We start from the raw sequence: 21319 nt of genomic DNA on the forward strand, positions 1-21319 counted from the left end.
CATGAACTGTAGAAGCAGTAAGAACAGAAAGGGAAATTTTTTTATTGGGTCTGCAAATTTATAAACGTCTTTATGATGCTGTCTTTCTAGCCAAGAATAAGATAGTCTTTCCATTACTAATTTAAATGCTTGGGAATTTAGTTTTTTTCAACATCGGAATGCATACTATTTTTTACTTCTCAAGGCAGTACCAGAAACGTCACGAACTGCCACAGAACTTGAGCATCAGGCAGGACTGCACTCAACCTGTAGGATACTTTCAGTACAGAGAAATTCAGGTACAGAGAAGTGAGGTGGTCCAGGACACATAGTATTGGGGAGTTGGGGCAAGAGGGGATCCTGAGGTTCTATGCCTTCCCGAACTCCCCAGAGGCTGCATGCCACTGAAGACACCCAGGCCATGGGGGTCCCATGTAGCTTTCCATTCCCCCACCTCCACGTGTCCCCATCACACAAAGTCAGCGATCCACAGTGAAGAGAAAAGATATTTAATAATTTCTGTCTAATCTCTTAAAGCGCTCAAAGTATTTTCACAAGTGCAAGGGGAGGGCCTGCTCTCAGCCAGCATTTTACCAGTGATTCCGACAAACGCAAAGAGACTCCAAATCACCGTGCTTTATATACTTATTTTAATATCCGCACTGGAAAAGAAAAGGAAGGTGTAAATGAGGACGAGTTAGTTTACAGTGACTCCATCTTTGCCTTTTAAATTAATCTGTTCTCTCGAGGGCAGAGAATAGAAAGACAAGAAAAAACATCAAAGCACAAGAGTGAACTGGTGAGCAGGATGCCTCCCGTCCCGTTAACAAAGGATCCGAAGGCCTGGAGGCAGCGCAGTAAACACTGACAGGCATGGATTAAGATATACCGGAAAAAAAAAAAAACAAAAAACAAAAAACAACCCACGATTCCATTCTCAAAATCAAGCACAGAAACTGACAGTGAAACGCGGAGTTCCACGTGCGCCCGTCAGCCTGACACCTGCGTCACTTCCTCCACAGCACTGGCCCTGCTGGCCCCTCTTCTTGCAGGTACAGAAACCGGGAAGGACCCCGCAGTGGGGTAGCACGAGGGGCTGCAAACACCCCGGGAGCCACGGGAGGGTCTGTGTGCTTTGGAGGCTCTGCCTCTGGAATGTTCTGCGCGGCAAGCGGTGGGTCTGAGTCAGGCGCCACACGTGGTTGAAGGTGCCCGCTTGATCTCCCATGTGCAAATGGTCAGGGTCTAAAGCTTTCAGAACTTGGGACAGACGGGATGGCCCAGCGAGCTGGCAGGTGGGCGGCGGGGCCCCCTCCCTCCAGGGGGCGGGGCCGAGGGTGGGCACGAGGTGAGGCCCCTCCCCCGGGAGGCAGGGTGGGGCGGGACCGAGGTGAGGCCCCTCCCCTGGGAGGCGGGGCCAGGGCGGGGCAGAGAGGAGTGACAGAGGCGGAGCTGCGTTCACCCCGCGTCCCTGATTCGGTCTCCGGTCGGTGAGGAGGGCTCCTCAGTAGGCGATTGTCCACTCTTTGACAGAGGCGTCGTGCGAGGTCGTGACCAGCGTGTGCTCGTCCAGCCAGGCCAGGCTGCTCACATGGTGGAGCCGGTGCGCATCTAGGGAGGAGGAGGAGGAGGCGGCTTTAGAGCTCTGCGGCCACGGGGACACCCTGGGCCAAGATCACCCGCAAGGGTCACGGGAGAAACCCAACACGATCCTCCTGCTCAACCAGACAGACCCCTTGCCCTCTTAGCGGGGGAGAGTCTAGGTGATGGGAGGGGCAGTGGCTGGGCTCCTCAGCACCTACACCCGTGCTGGGACCCCTGACACCTGGCGATTAGCAGCCAGCCACCCCTGGCTGCAGCTTTCTGGTACCAGCAGAGTCCTGACAACCACGAACCTCCCATCGGGGGGTGGAACTGCCCCTCCCCCCAGGGGTGCAAGTCTGTCTTTCTGTGCCTAAGGCAACAATATACAACAACACACAGACAGTACACAATGTTAATTCTGGTAGGACCAAGGCCACAATGAATAAAAAGGCTGAGAACACAGGCTAGGGAACCCTTGCACACAACAGCCTGACCTCAGCCCAGTGCACATTCAGTGACCTGTGACCCGCCCCCTGCCACAGCCCAGACCCAAGGACTGGACTTCCCACCCTCTACTCTGAGAGCTCCTTGCTGCATCTTGAACTTGAGTCTTCCTACAAAACCAGCACTCCTTCCTGCAACCTGGTTTTGTTCTGCTAAGTCTGCTCTGCTCCCCACCCCCATCCTGAACCAAGGAGTACGCCTGCCCGCACACCTGAGGACAGCCCACTGGTGCCCCCCCCCCCCGCCCCCTGAGAAAGAGCTCTTGATGGGGGGTGGGGATGGGGTCTGACACAGAACTTTTTTGAATAGTAGAAGATCCCATTTACATTCAACATAAAAGGCTCCCTGTTGGGTAGAGACTGAATGGAAAGGGACGAGAGGCCACATGAGGTGGTGGGAGGTGGGGACATGGGGATAGGAGAACTGAGATCCACCCTGGATGGACATGGTTGCTGGATGGATGCTGGGAACACAGGTGTCCTCTGCATGTCCACCTGGACCAGCAGAGATGTTTGCTGGACGGCCAGGCCTCCCAAGGGGGCCACCTCCCCAAAAGCACAGAAGGGACCCTTAGGCCCTGGGGATGCCTCTCTGGAGCTGCTCGGGGAGCCGAGGTGGGTGGGAACATCACCTTGGATCTTGACCCTGGTCTCAGGGTCACTCAGGGTCCACACATACACCATCATGTCCATGCCACCCGAGGCAAAGTGCTCGTTGTCTGGAGACCAGGCCAGGCAGACGATCTTCGCGTGGTGTCCATAGAAAACGTTGTTCTCCTGGATGTAGATTGAAAAGAGGTGGCAGGTCAGGGTCTGGGCCAGAGTGAGTGGGCTTCATCTCACCGAAGTTCAGGCTTCTCACCAACTCACCAACCCCTCGTAACACCCCCAGGCTGCCCACTGCTCAAAGGCACAGACAGGAGCAGTCCAAGATCAAGCAGTAGCCACCGCACCCCTCCCAGGATCCTGGGACCCTGGGGCTGTCCTCCTAACATGTATCCATGGGCCACACGTGCCCACTTGCCTGCAGAGCTCTCTGCCCTAGGGAGGGGACAGTCAGAAAAGAAGGAATAGAAAGCACGAGAAGGTCCTACTTGGCATGGACCGGGCCCTACGTGTGTATGCACAGAGGAAGTGGCTGCCCCCCAGACACACACCACTGCCCTGGAGCCCGAGTCGGATAGTGTGGTCTGCAGGCAGACGTCTGTCCAGAGGAGCACGTGTCTACAGTGTGTTCCAGCCTCAAGCCGCTATCTTACCAAACAGGTCAATGTGAACAGAAAGTTAATGCTCTCTAACTAAAGGAACGCTTCTACTTCGAGTATTCTACCTTGTTCTTAATTCCTAGATTGACCATGATTTTCAAGTTTGCCTCTTTCATTGTTTGTTGAGTCTACTCTGCAGATTACTCAGCATGCTGTAAACCTGTTATACGCAAATGAAACCACTTAAGATGTGATAAACGCAGGATTTGATAAATGTGCTACTCAGGTGCAAGGAACCTCCTAGGAGGTGGAATGTTCTTTATGTTGACGGAGGTGTGGGTCGCAGTCAGAAGCAAAGCACGAGTATATACTTATGATCTCATTCATTCTTCATTATATGTAAATCTTACAGCTAAAACTAAGAAACCACCAAACTCTAGTCAATATGTGGGCTGATATACTTAATGGCAAAATGTACACTAACAAATTAGATTACTAGATGGGTAATGTGACACAGTAAAACGGTAACGGTAGAATCTAGGTGGCAAATTCTTTGGACTCTGCTCTAAGTTTCAAAGCTGTCCTAAGGGTTGGAAGTTGGGGGTGGGGGGAGGTTGGCTTGGTGGGGGGACTGGAGGGACCCCTCCCCCAATCTAGCCTGCGGTCCAATCACGCCAGCTCCCTCACACCCAGAGGGTGACCGGAGCCCTCTGGAGTGCAGTCTCTTGTGAAACGGGTCTAAGGCTTCCTCATGCCTCCCAGGCCAGTGCCATCGGCTGTCTTACTCAGGGCCGGATGAGCTTCTGGGGTCCTGGCAATGGGGTCCTCTTTCACTCATCCACTGCCCAGGGACCACCCCCTACCCCGAGTGCAAGGCCACGTCTGGATGACCAGCACTCACACTTGGCAGGACTTTAAGTGGCAATGATATCCAAGAAAAAAAAAAACCACCTAGCCTAAGCCCTTTGACAGACAAGGTCCCAGAAGTCACTGGGCAATACCGCCGAGGTGAACCTACCAGCCCAATTTCACAGCAGCCTCGCTCCCACTTGGGCCCCTAACTTTTTGGCAACTTTGCTAGGAGCCCACAAACTGCTGGACAGCAGAGGAAGTCTCCTTGGCCCACGTCATTCATGCTCCGGGAGCAACAAAACCGCATGTCCTGTGCACCCGCCCCATCAGTGATGACCGGGGAGAGAGGCTGTGGGCCCCTCCTGCCATCTGTGCTGCCTGGTGTGGGGCTGGGGCAGGCGGCCCGCCCACTCACCGAGTAGCCGTCGGCAACGCTGAAAACCGTGACCACTTTGCTGGCGTCGCACACAGCGAGGAAGGCGCCATCGTGAGAAAACGCCAGGTCGGTCACGGGGCCCTTGGCCTCCAGGAGCTTGCCCTCGTCCTTCAGCGTGGTGCCCAGGATGGAGTAGAGGCGGACGTTCCCATCCTGCGGGAGGACAGAGGGGCTGCAGGTCACTCCCCTGACATGGGTACCTGTGCCCACAGACAACACGTGCGCCCTCCCCACCCAACTCCACCCCACCCCCGACTCTCCCGAAGCCCATCCTCCTGGAGGGAGGGGCCCAAGTATCCCTAAGAAGCAGTGCTTTTCCTCCCCACCAACCGCTGCCTGGCTTGGCCACATGCCAGCTCAGGTGCCAGGAGAACCACCCCTTTGTCCCCAGGTACCAGAGGACACATCCTACAATCCAGCAGCAGCTCTGGTGGCTGGCTTAGCATAGTGGGCAGAATTACATGAAAAGAGGTTTAATTATCTTAAAATCACATCAAACTGTGGATCCCAGCCTCCCCAACCCCAATTGTGACGTGGGTGTTTGGGTGCTCATGAGACTCCCCTTTTTACAAAACTTCCAGTATGTTCCAATCAAGTGTCCACAGGCTGAGCTCTGAGAAGCATCTATACAGGTGTTAGGTCTCCAGCGAGGGCCCCTCGTCCAACCTGACCGTGCACTCAGCCTCACCATCTGTCCCGTGCCCTGTACCCCATGCCCCTCCCCGGCCCAGCAGATCCCCTCGGGCACCAGGCTTCTCTCCCTGTTCTGTCCAGCCTGTCCTAGCAAACGCCCCATCCTTGTGGGGTCCTGGCACTTCTCTTCAGGGGCCAGGAGGTGAGGGGAAAGAGTGGATGTCAGGAAGTCAGACTCGGGGAACCTGAAGCCCTCTGGCGGGTGCTGCACTGCACAGGTGTGAAGGCTCCCCTGTCCCCTCCCTGTGCCCACAAGGCTCCCCCAACTGCCCCCAGAACCGACACCCAGGCTGAGGGCTTCCCTGCCCTGTGCCCCCAGCACAGCCCGCTCACTGCTGGGACCCTGGTCTCCTGGGGAGGAAGGGGGCAGTCCAGAGAGATTCTCACTTGGGTGGCAGGAGGTAGCCTGGAACCCACACAGCCCTGACCGCCCTCCCCTAAATCACTCAAAGACCCCAGGGCAGAGGGTGTGGGGACAGGGCCTTACCGCACCCCCGACGGCCACTGTCTCACCGCCCGGGTGCACAGCCACTACTTCGGGCTCGTAGCCAGGGTTGTCGATGCTGAAGCACTTCCTCTGGTCCTTCAGCAGAACGATCTGGGAAACAGACAGCGGTTGGAGCAGAGGCCGGGGACAGACAGCCCAGGCCCCATCTGGGGGTTGGGGTTGGGGGGCGGCGGCAGGACAGCGCTGGGGGCCAGGACAGGGCTTCAGCAGCACTAAGTGGGACCGCCCGGGGGCCCCGCGGTGTTACTCCCTCATCAGCATCAATGGTGCTGTCCCCAACACCCGCCCGGACGTCTGTGTAAGCCATCTGCTGCTTCTGAACTTGAATTCCTCCAACTACACACCATCGGGCGTAATGACAGAGCTCTGCTGAGCAGACTGTCGGCGGTTTGTTGTGGGCTCTGCTGTGGGGTGGGGGAGGTGAAGGAGCCCAGGCGATGGGCGGCAGCACCCCCCTAAAATCTGCTACTGAAAACGCACCTGGACAAACATTCACCTGAGTCATCAGCCCGACTCAGGAAGCACCCTTACTGCCCAGCGCCCCCGACAGGGAGAGATGGAGGGCCTCTGTCCAGACTCTGGTTCCAGTCTCAGGGGTGAGACCTGAATGTGGCTGCTCCCTGACAGAGAACTGTGGGCCCCTCCAGCACAGTCTGCGGACCCTATGACTGGCCGTGGGGAGTTCCGGTCAGGATGCCCGAGAGAAGGAGGGGAACAACAGAATGCAAAAGGGCAGTCATCACATCCGATCGCATGGGCCATGGACTCCTGGGAACCTGAGGACGCAGGACTAGACCCTCTACCCACAAGCCCCTTCTAAGCAGAGCCTCGGGTGGCTCTTCCCCGAACCTGTGAGCTCTTCCCAGTGTGACCTTCTAGAAGGGCCCCGTCCAGTCTTTCCCACACTCGCTACGGCGCTCCCAGCACTCAATTCCTCGTGCACCCTCACTGGCCACCCCGCTGTCTACCGTAATTGCTTGGCAGGAGGGCTGTGTTATCTAGGACACACAGGAATCCACGCTTCCTGAAGCAATTAAGCTCCCAGGACAGAGGAGGGGTGGTGGACCCGAAAGACAGCTCTCCGGAGTGGGTCTGTTGCTCGTGCCAACAGGGGCTCCGTTGCACCTGCCTCCTCCACCCTGCATGCTGGGACGCCCAGCCCCACCGACAGACGGCGTCTGCTACAGAGCAATGTTCTGGATAAAGTGTGTCAGGCCTGGGTCTCAGTCAAGGGCGGTGTTTCCGGAAATTTCAAGAAATGGCATGTAGAGACAGACCTTCACCGCCCTGAATGAGAACCCAGGCTGCCGGGGCTGGATGAGCAGAGGCCTCAGAGGCCCGGGTGCCACCCTCCACCATCAAAGGACCTCGGGGAGGGAGGCAAAGCCACTCTCAGCCTCCTCATTTGCAGAGGCAGTACCAACAGCCTGCTGTGTACTTCCTCGTAACCCTCCCTGTGAACTGTAAGGGACGAGAAAACTAAAGCTCAGAGAGGTGAGGAAAACGCCCGAAGCTACACAGCCAAGTGCTGCAGGGCTGGGATTTGCAATGAGTGGACTGAGCCACACTGGCTGTGCCTCTTGTGGGCAGCAGGGGTGAGGGACCACCCCATGCAGGGCATCTGACCCTGAAGTGTGGGCTCTGACCAGGCTGCCCGGGTTCAAATCCCAGCTTTGCCCTTTGCCAGACGCAGCCCTGGGGCAGCTTAGCTTTTGTGCCTCAGTTTCCCCACCTGTGAGGTGGGGATGATGCCAGACTGATAGCACTGCTGAGGATTCAGTGAACACGTGGGAGGCCCTCAGCACATGCAGCAGAGCTCTCAGTAAAGAGGGGGAGAATGGCTGTGGAGGGACATGGGGACCAGACACTGTGCAGCGTCAGTCCGGACCTTCTGGTCAGACCCGGGTGGGAGCCGTACCTGGCCAATGCACACGACCACGGTGTAACCCCCGGGGCCGACGGCCAAGCACTTCGGCTGGACGTCCAGTTTCACGACGCCCTGTCCGCTGTGGAGAGAAGGACGCATTAGTTTCCAGGGGTGCAGGGCAGGCATAGACACACACTCAGTGAGGACCATAGCCTCTCGGTGACGGGTGGGAATTCCACCCGATTGCGGCTGAAGGAGCCTCTGCCGAACAAGACGTGAGAGGGAGGAAGGAAAGACTCCCCGACTCTTAGGAGAGAGAGAAAGTCGAGATGGGGGGCTGGGACGAGGGGTGGCGGCGGCGAGAGATGAAAGCAGCACGTCCCACGTCTGTGCCAAGGGCCGCCCCCCTGTTGCCCTGTCCTGGGTCGGGCCCCACATGCACCGGCCACAGACCCTGCCTGGCACTCCCTGGGTTCAGACAGAATTCAGTTCTGGTCCTAACCTCCCAAAGAATCTGGCTCGGGTGGTGAAGGATCTGCCTGCAATGCGGGAGACCCAGGTTCAATCCTGGAGAAGGCAATGGCACCCCACTCCAGTACTCTTGCCTGGAAAATCCCATGGACGGAGGAGCCTGGTGGGCTGCAGTCCACGGGGTCGCTATGAGTCGGACACGACTGAGCGACTTCACTTTCACTTCTCACTTTCATGCATTGGAGAAGAAAATGGCAACCCACTCCAGTTCTCTTGCCTGGAGAATCCCAGGGACATGGGAGCCTGGTGGGCCACCGTCTATGGGGTCGCACAGAGTCGGACACAACTGAAGCGACTTAGCAGCAGCAGCAGGTTCAATCCCTGGGTCGGGAAGATTCTCCTGGAGGAGGGCATGGCAACCCACTCCGGTATTCTTGCCTGCAGAATCCCCATGGACGGAGGAGCCTGGCAGGCTACAGTCTATAGGGTCGCACAGAGTCAGACACGACTGAGTGACTAGCACTTTCCCTTACCCACCCTTCCACGGTCTTAACCATTCTCCTCCACAATGTAATTAAACAAACAAACAAACAAATATATATATATAACTGGTACTTTTAACAGGATGGGTGAAAATTGTCGCCTTTACTTTTGGTTAATGGAGAAGGACATGGTAACCCACTCCAGTATTCTTGCCTGGAGAATCCCATGGACACAGGAGCCTGGTGGGCTACAGTCCAAGGGGTTGCAAAGAGTCAGACACAACTGAGGGACTTAGCACTTTTGGTTAAAACTACAGAGACATCCCAGAAAAATCTGCACGCACAAACCACTTCTTAACAAATGGTAAACTGAGGAAAACGCCACAGAACTGAGCCAAGCATGGTGCCTCCCAGGCTGGGTCAAAGGGTTCCTGCAGTAGGGTGACCAGGCCGTGGCTCTGCCCTGGGTGCGCTGGTCAGCCCAGGCTCGGTAGCAGCAGCATGGGTCCCCTGAGGGAGACTCTGCCACCAATGGGCTGAAGGGGCAGGGGGGGGCGCATCCGGCCCCGGGCAGCTCTCACCTGTAGTCCCGCAGCGTGAGGTTGGTGTACCGCACCGTATCGTCCATGCTGCAGCTTACCAGCTGCCCATGCTCGTCCACAGTCATCCTGGACACCTGGTTCGTGTGGCCCTTCCCAGCAAAGGAGTCGTTCTCCCCCGTCTCAGAATCCCAGTAATGTGGGGCAGGGGGTTAAGGAAGAGCCTGGCTTCAGGATGTGGTGTGTGCCCCACCCTGGGGAGGCCACGGCCCGTCCCCCATCCTGGGCAGCACATTAGGGAAGGGACAGTGGGCACCAGGCCGAGTGGACCTCTTTGTGCACATTCAGCTCCACATTTCAGGAAGCAGACGTTGTGATCAACCAGCAAGAGGGCACGCAGTGGGAGAGTCCACCCATCTCTAGAACGAGAATTGGGCAGGTCGCAGGACGGCACTGTCCTGCCACCATGCAGTGGCGCCTCTGTCCGAGGGGGCTCAGAAGAAAGCCCTGCGGGGACCCCGCGTACCCAGGCTGATGCCCCCCGACCCCCTCGCTCTCTCTTGCCTGCTGTCCAGCCCAGCACCTTCAGAGGGAGGCGGCCTGCGCCCCAAGGACTGGCTGATGGCCACCCAGGTGCCATCTGGCAACCAGTCCCAGGCTGACCGTCTGCTCGGGGTGCCCGGGTCTGAGCTGTTTTTAAGTTATGAGGCTCTCTTTTTATATCAACAAAGAAGCGTCTTTGTTTGCACTGAGGACAGTTCCCCAGGAAGCTGCGGGCATCTTCTGCAGCTCATAGGTCTCAGGATGGGAGGCCCCCAACGCTGCCGTGGATCCCCCAGGAGGTCAACATCGTGGTGAGTGGACACCAGGGCTGGCTGGGGACAAGCAGGGAGGATGGGGTGGTGCCCGGAGTTGGGGGACACAGGGCAGGACCCCAGTTGTACCCTCTTTTCCTTCTGTTTTGAGGGAGCAGAGGGGGACGTCTGCCCTCCTCCCTTGGGGCTGCGGGGGACTGTTTCCAGGAGGGAACCCTATAAACCAGGCAGCACCATGGAGGTGGGGGGAAGGGCGGGGCCTGGGAAGCCCCTCCAAGGGCAGGGCAGCCACGGGCCAGGGGCTGGGCTGCACAAGGGCAGGCCTCTCACGCAGCCACGATGCCTCGCCGAGCCAGGCCCTGTGGACCACCCTTCCAACACTGGCCATCCTGGAGCAGGGGGGTTGGAAGGGCTGCCGGGAACATCTCAGGGGGACCCCAAAGGCCCGCACCGGGGAACAGGGCGTGGGCTCTGCCCAGCTCTGCTGTCGCCGAGTGGAAGCCACTTGAGGTGTCTGAGCTTTGCTTTTCCCATTTTTAAGACAAGGGGACTCCCCCCAACAGGCTCTAAGTCCTTCCGGATCCTAACGCACATGGATTCTGCTGCTCATGAGGGGTGAGGCCAGGACCAGGTCATGAACAGGGAAGTTCAGCAACCAAGCCCTCAAGGCTGCACAACAAGTGACCCATCAAGTGAAGGCCGTGACCCAGAGATGGAGGGCCCAAGTGTGGACCGGGCCACCTCTTGGCGACCCGGACCAGGCAGAGGAGCCCCATGGCCGCCACCTGGCCAGCCTGGCTTCTGGCCCCATGGCAACAGGAAGCTCCCACATCTCCTGCCAGGGCCCGTGGAGCCAGCGCTGTGAGTCAAAGGATATTAATGTGTCCGTCGTGGCTCCCAGAGTAGATGTAAGACTTGCCGCCGTTTTTATGCACCGTCAGGCACTGGATGGATTTGCTGTGACCCTGTGGAGGAGACAGATGGGCGGGGTGAGCTGAGGACACGCCTGTGTCCAGCCAGTGACTGTCAAACACTCGCCGCCGGCTAAGCCCCAGGGAGAGGCCACGGTCCTCCTGGGCCTGAAACACCACCCGCCGGCCTGGGTCAGCCGCCTCCTGCTGACCCACCCCCTTGATATCTGGGTCCCTCCCCACCCAGGCACTTAACCCTGACCTGCGTGGAGGATGGGGGTCTAGCAGGAGCCCCAGCAGAGTGCCCGGGTCTGTGCAGACTGATCCAGGCAGCCGCCCCTTATTCCCAGCCATAGAGGACAAGCCCCCACCCGGGGCTGGGTCTCCACGAAGGTGAAGGGGCAGTACTAAGGGCCCAACCCTCGCAGAAGCAGAACCCCAGGGCCACTGGACGGCCCAGAGAGTCTCCAACCAGAGACCCAGCTCACGGCTCCAGCTCCGTCCCTGGCTCGTGAGGATTCTTCTCTCCTGAGTCCCCTACCCTCACCAGGGCTGTGATCCCACAACCAGGGTGGTCCCAGGGTTGTGATCCCTCCCTGATCGGCAACAAAAGGCCCAAAACACTCGTCTACAACCAGACGCCTGCTTCAAAGGGGGGCATTTAACCTCCTTTCAAACTGCTTCTGAGATGGAAAAAACCTAAGAGGTGGGGTTTAATCACAGCTCTTTCCCCTCCTCAGAGGTAGCTGGGGCCCTCTGAGCATCGCTGACTGTTGCCACGACATGATGTGTGTACTATAAAGCAGAGACATTACTTTGCCAACAAAGGTCTGTCTAGTCAAAGCTTTGGTTTTTCTAGTAGTCATGTATGGATGTGAGAGTTGGACTATAAAGAAAACTGAGCGCCCAAGAATTGATGCTTTTGAACAGTGGTGTTGGAGAAGACTCCTGAGGGTCCCATGGACTGCAAGGAGATCCAACCAGTCAATCTTAAAGGAAATAAGTCCTGAATATTCATTGGAAGGACTGATGCTGAAACTAAAACTCTAATATTTGGTGACCTGATGTGAAGAACTGACTCATTTGAAAAGACCCTGATGCTGGGAAAGATTGAAGGCGGGAGGAGAAGGGGACGACAGAGGATGAGATGGTTGGATGGCATCACCGACTCGATGGACACGAGTTTGAGTAAACTCCAGGAGTTGGTGATGGACAGGGAAGCCTGACGTGCTGCGGTCCATGGGGTCGCAGAGTTGGACACGACCAAGCGATTGAACTGAATTGAACTAACTGCTCCTGGGATGGAAATCTAAGAGATGGGCTCCTTCCCCCTCCTCAGATGCAGCCGGAGCCTCCTGAGCACCGCTGGCTGTTGCCACAACGAGACATGTATCATCAGAGAAAGGTACACACAGTCCTCAGGAACCCTGAGTTCTTTCTACAGGGCAGTGACCCACCAGGCCTTACCGGGAGTCTCGCCCCATGCAGCCTAGGGACCTAGACAGAACCTGTGAGCAACGAGATGCTCGAGGACTTGGCCCACCCAGTCTCGGGCAGCAAGAAGCCTTGCCAGGAGCCTGTGAGCACTGGGGCTCTCCCGCGCCCCACAGATGAATGCTGTGAGCACTGTGCGCCGCCCAGCAGCCGTGTTCTAACAAGCGGGCCCGCTCAGGTGATTCGATTCTGATGTAGCTTCCAGCTTGAGCCACAGGATCACTTGGGTGCACCTTAAAGTACTGGCCCCTCAGAGCTTCCTATGGTCTCTGACTGCATCCCGACGGGGCTGGCCAGGCATCAAGCCCTTTATGGAAACTTCCAGATGACCTGAACGTGCACTAGGGTTGAGAAGAGCTCATTTAACTCCAGCCCAGTTCCTGGGCTCTCACCCGTAGCCTGATGTCGGCACCAAACACCCCTCGGGATTCACAAGCTAGCCACACAAGGCCTAAGGAGGCAGATGGCCTGGCCTGACCCCTGCCTCATGGGCACGGTCACCAGGAACCCAAGCCCACGAAAGCCACCAGCTCACAGACTGTGGGGTGCACACACGCTGCAGGGTCAGGCAGCTGGCAACCCACGGACTACGGAGGACTGGGCCCCCGGGGAATAATCCCAGCCTCGTCTACACCCAGGCTGCGGGGCCCAGGCGCCTCCCAGAGCCTGCCTGCATGGCCCGAAAGCAGCTGAGCGAGCGGGGCGTGAGGAGGTGCTGACGCTCAGCCCCAGGGCTCAGCCGCAGGACAGGGAGCCTCTTGAAGCCTTGCTGTGGAGGCCCCTCCCTTGAAAGCATGGCTCACCCAGGGCTGCCAGGGCAGGTGAGGCCGACCCTGAGCACCCCACCCCACAGCAGAAGCAAGCCCGTGGGTGGCAAGGGGGTCAGAGGGGGGCCCCGGGACACAGAAGTTCCCAGTCTGGCTGCGATTTCCTGAGATGCCACCATTTCCAGGGCTGAGGGAGAGAGAAGGCACGGCCCCACCTGGACGGGAGACTCAGGGCAGATGCTGACGGCCAGCTGGCCTGGGTGAGCCGTCCCGATGAGATGAGGATGGGAGGCGGGGAAGGGGGTCCTCTCCGTTGCCCCTAGTATCGCTCCCTGCTGCTCACACCGTGGGCCTCTGCCCCTCAGGGCTCCACGGGCTTCTCCAAGTCCACGTCCACTTCCAAGTGCCCACCCTGCCCCAACCACACGGGACAAGTGCCTCCCCACGCATTCTCACGTTCACACCCTGCACATCATCCTGGCCCAGCTCCAAGGCCAGCTGGGCCCCTCACAACTGTGGCCACACCCCGCCACATGCCTCGTCTCGGGGCTCAGCATCTTCCTTGTCCTGCCTCATGTGGGGGACACAGCCGGTGGGCTCCTAACTGAGGAAGGCTGAGCCCCTCGGGACAAACGAGCCCCGTGAGCAGGGGTGAGGGCCGCTGCCCTGAACGTCCAGCTTTCACAGCAGCTGAAGGGGATCTCGGTGTCTGGCCTCTCATTTCTGCTAAATTCACATCCCCAAAGCAACCCACGTCCTGCTGTTCCACTGGGCCTCCACCTCGCCTCTGCTGCCCCTTCTCCGGCCAAATGCCCGCCCTCCCCCCGGCCAGCCCTTGCAGGCCAAGCTGCTCCGTGGCCTGGCCTTACCTTGATGACCCGCAGGGGTTTGCTGGGGTTGTTTTTGTCCAGGTAGTTGATGTAGCCAGACAGGGAGATGCTGAGGAGGTGGTCCTTTTGCCACAAGCAGCCCAGCTGCTGGTCCAGGACGTTGGAGCCCATGGTAAACGTGTTGACGACCGAGTTCACGTTGACGTCCCAGATTTTCGAGGTTTTGTCTCCGGAAGCAGAGAGCAAGTGGGTACTATCAGGACTCCAGCTGATCTACTCAAACAAATGGTGGTCACGGGTCAGAGCATTCCACCGAGGGGGAAAGAGACTCAGATACCGGTGCCTGAGCAGGGAGGACAGCCCAGGAGGTGGTGGAACACGCAGGGCAAGGACAGGATGAGCATCCCGGCCACAGGCCTCTGTGGGCCATGGCACCCTGTCCCACGCGACCTTGAAGGTCTCTGCCAGCGCCCCCGCTCCTGACCCCTCATCTCAAGCTTCCAACTTCAACCCGCATATGGATGATGATAAATGCAGACAGGCCCCACCATAAGCGCAGAGCAAGCTGTTAACACGGGTCTATACTCACAGCATAAATGCCGCCGTCGTGAGCCTTGCTTCCTCCCAGCGCACACACTTTCTCTCCCGTCTTCCCATCATAGATGAAGATCTTTCAGGAAATACAAACATGCGAATCACGTATGTGTGTATGAACACACGTATCATGCGTGGGTGTGTATGCCCGGACGTCAGTACACTGACTGAGCTCCTTCCACTCATCCCCGCTCCACCATCAAGAGGGTTGACAACTGTGACTTTACAAGAATTCATCAAAACTGGATGAACTTCGAGCTCCTTTAAAAGGAGACCGACAGAGAAATGGGACTATCACGCTTTGCGGACACAGCCTCAAACTGAGTCGCATCCTAGGAGGAGAAGGGAGGGAGCTGCCCGCTGAGACCAGCTTCACTGAGTCTGTCTATTCTGAACAACCAGAGGCCCAAGAGATGAACGAACGCCCCTCGCTCCCCACCTCCCGGCCCGGACCTTACCTGGCCATCGGCACTGGCCGTGGCAAATCTGTTCCCGTCGGGAGAGAATCGCACGCAGTTGACGAAGCGGCCATGGTCCTGCAGGAAACGGGATGGTTAACCAGGGACAGGCAGCTCGGGAAAGCCCTCCACGAGCTCTGAGGCCCAGGACCACCGTGCATGCGAATGCCCATCCGCGGGAGCCCTCCAAGCTTGGCAGGAGCCCCAAGTGGACACGCCAGAAGTCTGGCTCAGCCCCTGGCCTCAGCAGGGCCCATCTCTGCCTGCCAGGCCTCCCTGTTGTGACGTACACGCTCCCCAACCTCTGCCGACAGAAACGTGGCCCTCCTTTCGGCTCTGAAGCCCACTCAAGCTCAGAACCCCTACGCTTAGTGAGGCGGCTACTGTGAGGCCTCGGTCCTGAGTCCCTGGAGCCTGGCCCGGGGCCCAGCACACAGCAGGCGCTCATCTGGGCATCTGCTGAACAAACGAGGTTTTAAAGAAATTAAACAGTGGTGATGACCTTCCTGGCAATAAGAGTCTGAGGAGATGTGACCTCCAGAGGTGATTCCATTACCTAAAGGAGTAAATGAAGTCATTCTTTCCTGGGTCAAAAAGGGTTTGCATCAGAGTGATCCTCTGAAAACCCCACAAGCCATCAATCCGAAGTCCACCCCCCCGCCAGCACACATGAAGCAACAGGTGTCGTCCGTTCTCCTAAAGGTGCACAGGTCACCTGCCCCTGGGCCACAGCTGCCCCACCTGCAGGAAAAGCAATTCAACTTAACGCAAATCCCGCTGAGGTAAACCACTGATAGTTTTAAAGCCTGAGCTGCTGGGTTAAAAGGAGTTGCACGTGTTTGTGTATAAAGTTTATGGGTTGACTTGTCCTGAAGAGATGGCTTGAAATCCCAGGACCTGTGAACATGACCTCACTGGAAACAGGGTGAGATGATGGCCCCTGAGGGTGGGTGGGCCCCTACTCAACACCACGGGGGTCCTCCTGGGGGGAGGGAAATCTGTACTCAGCGCAGACACTGGGGGACCACGTTGAAAGCTGTTGCTGAACCACAGAAGACGCCGGGATTCTTGGCCTCTGGAGAAGAATTCAATCTGGGCCAGAGATGAGGCTTGATTGCTCAGAGCTTTTGTGTAATAGAGTTTTATTAAAGTATAGAAGAGACAGACAATGCTTCTGACATCGACATCAGAAGGGGGGCAGAAAAAGTACCCCCTCGCTAGTGTTAGCAACGGAGTTATATACTTTTAATTACTTATTACAGTGAATCAAAAGAATGTCTGGAAGTTATAAAGACCTCACTAAACCCACTCCCATAATTTACATTTTAAGATAATAGGATTAGCCAGGTTTTTTTCCAGAAACTGTCCTTAAGCAGGATACATTATTGTTATATAATGCTAAGGAATGTAGAGGGGAAAAAATTTGTCCTTTTCTCCTCCTCGAGAATTCCAGACCCCTCTCTCCTTGGGGTCCCCTGGACTTATCAACCTGCCTAGGAACTGACTCTCAACATGAAGATGGGGGCAGAGACTGGGTTGCGCACCCCCCCACCCCAGGATGGCCTGTGTTGCCTTTTTTATCACGTCCACTTATCTTGCTTCTCAGGCCAACCTTTCCGGCTCTCAGGCTCGTGTTCTGAGTTAGTTGGAGAACGGCCGTCTCCCAGCAGGCTCGCGATCCATCAAAATGAACGAACTTTCCAAACTGGGCCCTCTGACTGCCCTTCCCCACGACCGCGGCTCACAGTCAGCCCACCACTTTGAGATGCCCTGGGGAACCTTGGGTACCCTTCTCTCCCCAGAGGACAACCAGGCTCCGAGCGGCCCGGGTTCTGGGAACCCAGGTCTCCGGTTTCCCGTGCAGAGCTCTGGCTCTCGGCCCTGGACAGGAGGCAGGCAGGCCGGCTGGCCAGCTGGGCAGGGAGCCCGGGGGTCAGATTCTTAACTCCCCAGGCTCACAGCCAGCGGCCTGCCATCCCCAGGGCTGTTCAGGACGAATGTTGGGAGGGTGTCTCTCAGTCCTCCCAGAACCACCCCGTGGGGATGGAAGGATGGACAGGCAGAAGCTGCTCCTCCTGCACGAGGTCAAAGGAAAAGCAACCCAACCACTGCTCTGCACGCCTGCCCACACGTCTGGTCCTCTCATCCACACCTCTACTGGCTGACCCCGCCCTGCTGTTCTGGGTTCCTGGGTGGTAAGGTGGACGAGGGAGAGGGGTAGGCCAGCCCCCCGGGTCCCTGTGACTGACCCAGCATGCCAAGAGTGCCCCACGGTGAAGCAGATCACGGGGCCAAAGTGGGGGCTACGCTGGGGGGGGGGGCGTGAGGAACATGCTATGAACCAGTGGGACCCTGGGTCACCCTGCAATGCCATCTCGTCCAACTCCGGGTACCGTGGTTCCTTGAGACAACAGGACTAACCCCTCACACACCCAGCTCAGAGGTCAGCACAGTCACCAGGCCTCCCCGCCGCCTGCCTGCCACCCTCAACACCCCCGGCCCTACAGGGACATCACACGTGTGGATCTGTCTGTCATCTGTCGTCCCACCCCTGAACCAGGCAGGCTGCCGGGCAGGGGTCAGACTGGACAGAGCAGACATCCCCCCGCCCGGGGACCAGGCGCTGTGGCTTTAGAAAGTCTCCCTGTCAGCTTTTCCTGCCACTGGAGCCAAGAGACCAGATGAGTGGGAGACTGATGTCTGCTCCTGAAAATAGCCAATTTAAAGGGAGGAACAGTGAGCAGACCATTAACCAGAAAAAAAGGGGGGCTAAAAATAGCCCGTTTCACGGGGAGGGGAGGGGAGGCCAGAGGACAAAGGAGGATCGGGCTGGGGGAAACATCATGGAGGGTTCAGAAGACGGAGCTGGGCTTGGGGGCCCCAGACCCCCGAAGGTCCTAGAGGGGCGGCATCATCCTGCAGGCTCCTGGGGTGCGGGCCACCCAGCCTCAGGCGCGGCCAAGCCAGAGCTCTGGTTGGGGCAGTGTCAATGGACCCTCCCAAGAACCTCCCCACCATAATTACCCCCCACCCACCCTGCTATTACCTGTGCCCCATCATTACCTCCCCCACTGTCATTATACCCATCATTATCCCCCCATCATGCTGCTCCCCCATCACCCGCCGCCCCCCCCCGCCCCCGCCACGACCGAGAAACCCGAGACGGGAGCCACCAGCAGTCGTTAGGTAATGCGCCGAGTCCAGCCACTGACAGGGACACAGAGGCCCTGGGTTCCACAGAGCTGACCAGCCCACCAGCTCGGGTGTCCCCAGAGCCCGCCCGGGCTTCACCGGCCTCAGCGGGGTCTGCAGCAGGACTCCTACCTGCACGCTGAAACCCTGGGCCACCTGCCCCTGATCCACGTCACAGGCTTGCAAAGGAGCCAAACAGCTCAGATGCCCAGGCCCACTGCCCCCACACTCCCTGAGGGTAGCAGGTGTCTCTGTGGTCAGCACCCCAGGAGTGGGTGTCCATCCTGACCTGGAAGGCTGCCTTGCCCCCTTCAGCCCACTGCCCCCTCCCAAACCTGGTTCCCTCTCCCTCTGCGAGGTCAGGACCCTCTGCTAAGTGCCCGGAGGGGCAGCACCACGTTCCTCACCCGCCTCTCCAATCGCCCTGCACAGACCTGCCCAGAGTGACCACTGGACCTGATGGGAGAACGAAAAGGCTCCTTCGAACCCTTAGGCCCCTGATCGTCCATGGAGCTTGGCTTGGTCACCCCCTGCCCCACTGACCTTCCGGCATGACCCCCATGGACACGCACACAGCTTTTTGAAAAGCTGGCATGAGCGTGTGGTGGTTAAGGACAGCTCAGCCAGTGCAAAGCAGGCACCTGAGACATGCTTGAATGCAAAGCTGTTTCCTGCCCTGTCATAAGAACACAGGAAATCACAATAGCCCGGAAACCTCACACATTCAAGCTCAAAGTTTACGTGTCTAGGAAGGTGATACTCGCAATCACAGGAGACCGAGGCTCTAGAAGGAAGTGCAGCTCCTCCCACTGGGTGATGTGTGAGACACTCAGGTGCCAGACTGTGCAGCCCACCTGGGCGAAGGGGAGGCCAGGCGTCCCCTCCTCAGCCAGGGTGTGCTTTACTCTCAGAGGCCTGGGGAGATGCAGTGGGCAGTTTCCAGTCCCAGATCACACAGCCACAGTCTGACAAGCGGGCCTGGGGCAAAGAAGGCCCCCAGTGCTTCCTGCTCTGAGCCATCATTTCATCAGGCACACATACTGTGGAATGGACCGTGGACACAGTCACAGAGGTGTCTGCTCCAGGAGTGCCCACCTGCCCATCCGATGGAGGCAGAAGTAGAGGCTGGAGAAGCGTGGAAACTCACCAAGGCCACAGGTGGCCAGGTGCAGACACACGGGAGCTAGAGATGCTTAGCGGGCCTGTGACCACACATCCAGATGCACCTAGCTCAGGGATGCCCTCAGCAGGCAGAAGGCCCCGTGGGAGAGGCAGGGATGGGCAAGGGCCACCTGCCCTCTTTTCAGGCCACCCGGAGGGCCTCGAAGGGGAATCTAAAGTCCTGGGCACAGGATACTGCTACCCACGGCCTCTGTCGCACAGCTGGTCCCCTGGACTCTGGAGCCACTTCCCCAGGTGGGCTGGGGTCAATTTCGGGGGGAATTGGAATTGCAGCACCTCCACCCCGTGCGCCTGCAGCCTCTCAGCCCATTTCAGGTTCAGACAAACAAGGACGGCGGGCCGGGTGGGAACCTGGACTGTCTGCCTACAGTTGGGCATGACTCAGCTTTGTCTCCACTCTCGCTCTGCCAACAGGAGAAGGTGGTTTAAACAAACCCTGAACAAGAAGGAAAAACAACAGGACCCCTGCGCTGCAGGTGGACGGGCGGCCACCCCACGTGTTCTGTAACACTGCTTTCCATCCACCCGGGTCCAAGCCTCCTGGGAGTTGATCCGGAACACTAGTTACTCCTTTTTGAGGCAGCAACTTGAACTTGACCCCTCTGGGCTCCTCACGCCCACAGCCCCTAAATGTGGTCAGGAGGAAGATGGCAGGAGCTGGAACGTGGACCAATGGGCGGCCTTCATGTTACAGATTCACGCTGGAGCCGTGAGGGTCGAGGCCAGGTATACACGGAACAGTCACAGGCTGACCTGCTGTCAGCCCCTTAGAAGACATTTTAGGAGAGTGTGGGGGACCCCAAGCATCTTCCTATCCTTTGTTTGAGGCCAAGTGAGCCTGTTAGAATCTTCTCCAGCAGAAGCCCAACAGCTCCTCGTGGACACTCACACGTCCACCAGCGCCTCTCCTTTCGCCCCAGCCCTGGGGCTGTGGACGAGGGCTGGCCTCACCCTGTTACCAGGGGGCGCTCAGAGGCAGGGCCAGCCTGCTAGCTGCAGAGCTGGCCAGCTGTGGTGCTAGGCTGCCACCCAGGATCCCATTCTTGGTCCGCAGCCCCTTCTGATCTCTGACAGGGGTGAGGAGCACAGGCTCGGGTCAAGTCTGGAAAGAATCCTGGGTCCACTTACCCCTCCACCACCACTGAGCTGCTGGGTCTAACGTACATCTGCAAAGAGCAACTAAATCCTTGGGTGGGTTGGGGCGGGGGTTGTGGGGGGTGGAGGGAAAGGAGCCCTGTCTACCCATAGCTCAGCCAGGTAAAAACAAACACAATGTGTGTGCGGGGCGTGGGGAGCTGGGCGGGCTAGCTCCACGGGGTGAGCTGGGAAAGCCTCTGGTTGCCACGGAAACCTCCCTCCTTCCTCCGCTGGGCACTGTGCAGGAAGCCCAGCTACTTGACTCAGCATGACTCATCCGTGCTCCAGAGCACCTTATCCCGCTCCGGAAGCATGACCTTGAGCACCACCCCACCACGACCAGCAGCCCCGGGGGCCAGCCTCTGGGAGGTGATGGGGGGTGTCATGAGGGACTCCAGGTTGCCCACCCTGAAGGGCAGAGGAGCCGTGCCCACTGTGCCTCCCAGGCAGCCAGCCAGAGACCCTACCCGGGGGCCCTGGGATAAAACTGACCTGCTTTACCACGAACAGGGAACCTGGAGAAGCCCCTCTGCAGCTGGGCCGAGACCCACATACAGAAATGCTGCCCACGGCCCGGGTCCTGTCCCCAGGACACCCCAGGGGCCCGCCAAGAACCCCCACCACCGTTGGGCCACGCCCTGCCCGCTCTTCATGACTCACTGCGCCATCATCAGAGTTTACAGGACTGCTCGGCGAGCCACTAACATTCTGGACATGTCCCTGGACCTTGGCCAAGCCCAGCTCAGCCGCCTCCAGGGGACACAGCCGGCAGTAAAGGGCCGAGTGTCCTCCACTCTGCAGCTCAGCGAGGTCACGTCCA

At 58.2% G+C, this 21319-nt stretch overlaps 1 protein-coding gene across 1 annotated transcript in view; it reads right to left on the reverse strand.

The window, feature by feature from the left end:
- Positions 1-515: 515 nt before the first annotated feature.
- Positions 516-21319, reverse strand: part of WDR1 (WD repeat domain 1) — a 40964-nt gene continuing 20160 nt past the window's right edge. Inside the window, exons 3-12 of the mRNA XM_068975118.1 lie at positions 14989-15066; positions 14526-14606; positions 13976-14209; positions 10812-10899; positions 9162-9318; positions 7679-7766; positions 5740-5850; positions 4539-4712; positions 2699-2843; positions 516-1590 (exon numbers count right to left, since the gene is read on the reverse strand). Of these exons, the coding sequence (XP_068831219.1) occupies positions 1484-1590; positions 2699-2843; positions 4539-4712; positions 5740-5850; positions 7679-7766; positions 9162-9318; positions 10812-10899; positions 13976-14209; positions 14526-14606; positions 14989-15066 (1263 nt within the window). The 3' untranslated portion in view covers positions 516-1483. The remainder of the gene's footprint in view (positions 1591-2698; positions 2844-4538; positions 4713-5739; positions 5851-7678; positions 7767-9161; positions 9319-10811; positions 10900-13975; positions 14210-14525; positions 14607-14988; positions 15067-21319) is intronic.

The sequence above is a fragment of the Capricornis sumatraensis genome, chromosome 7, assembly GCF_032405125.1.
Source record: "Capricornis sumatraensis isolate serow.1 chromosome 7, serow.2, whole genome shotgun sequence".
NCBI lineage: Eukaryota > Metazoa > Chordata > Mammalia > Artiodactyla > Bovidae > Capricornis > Capricornis sumatraensis.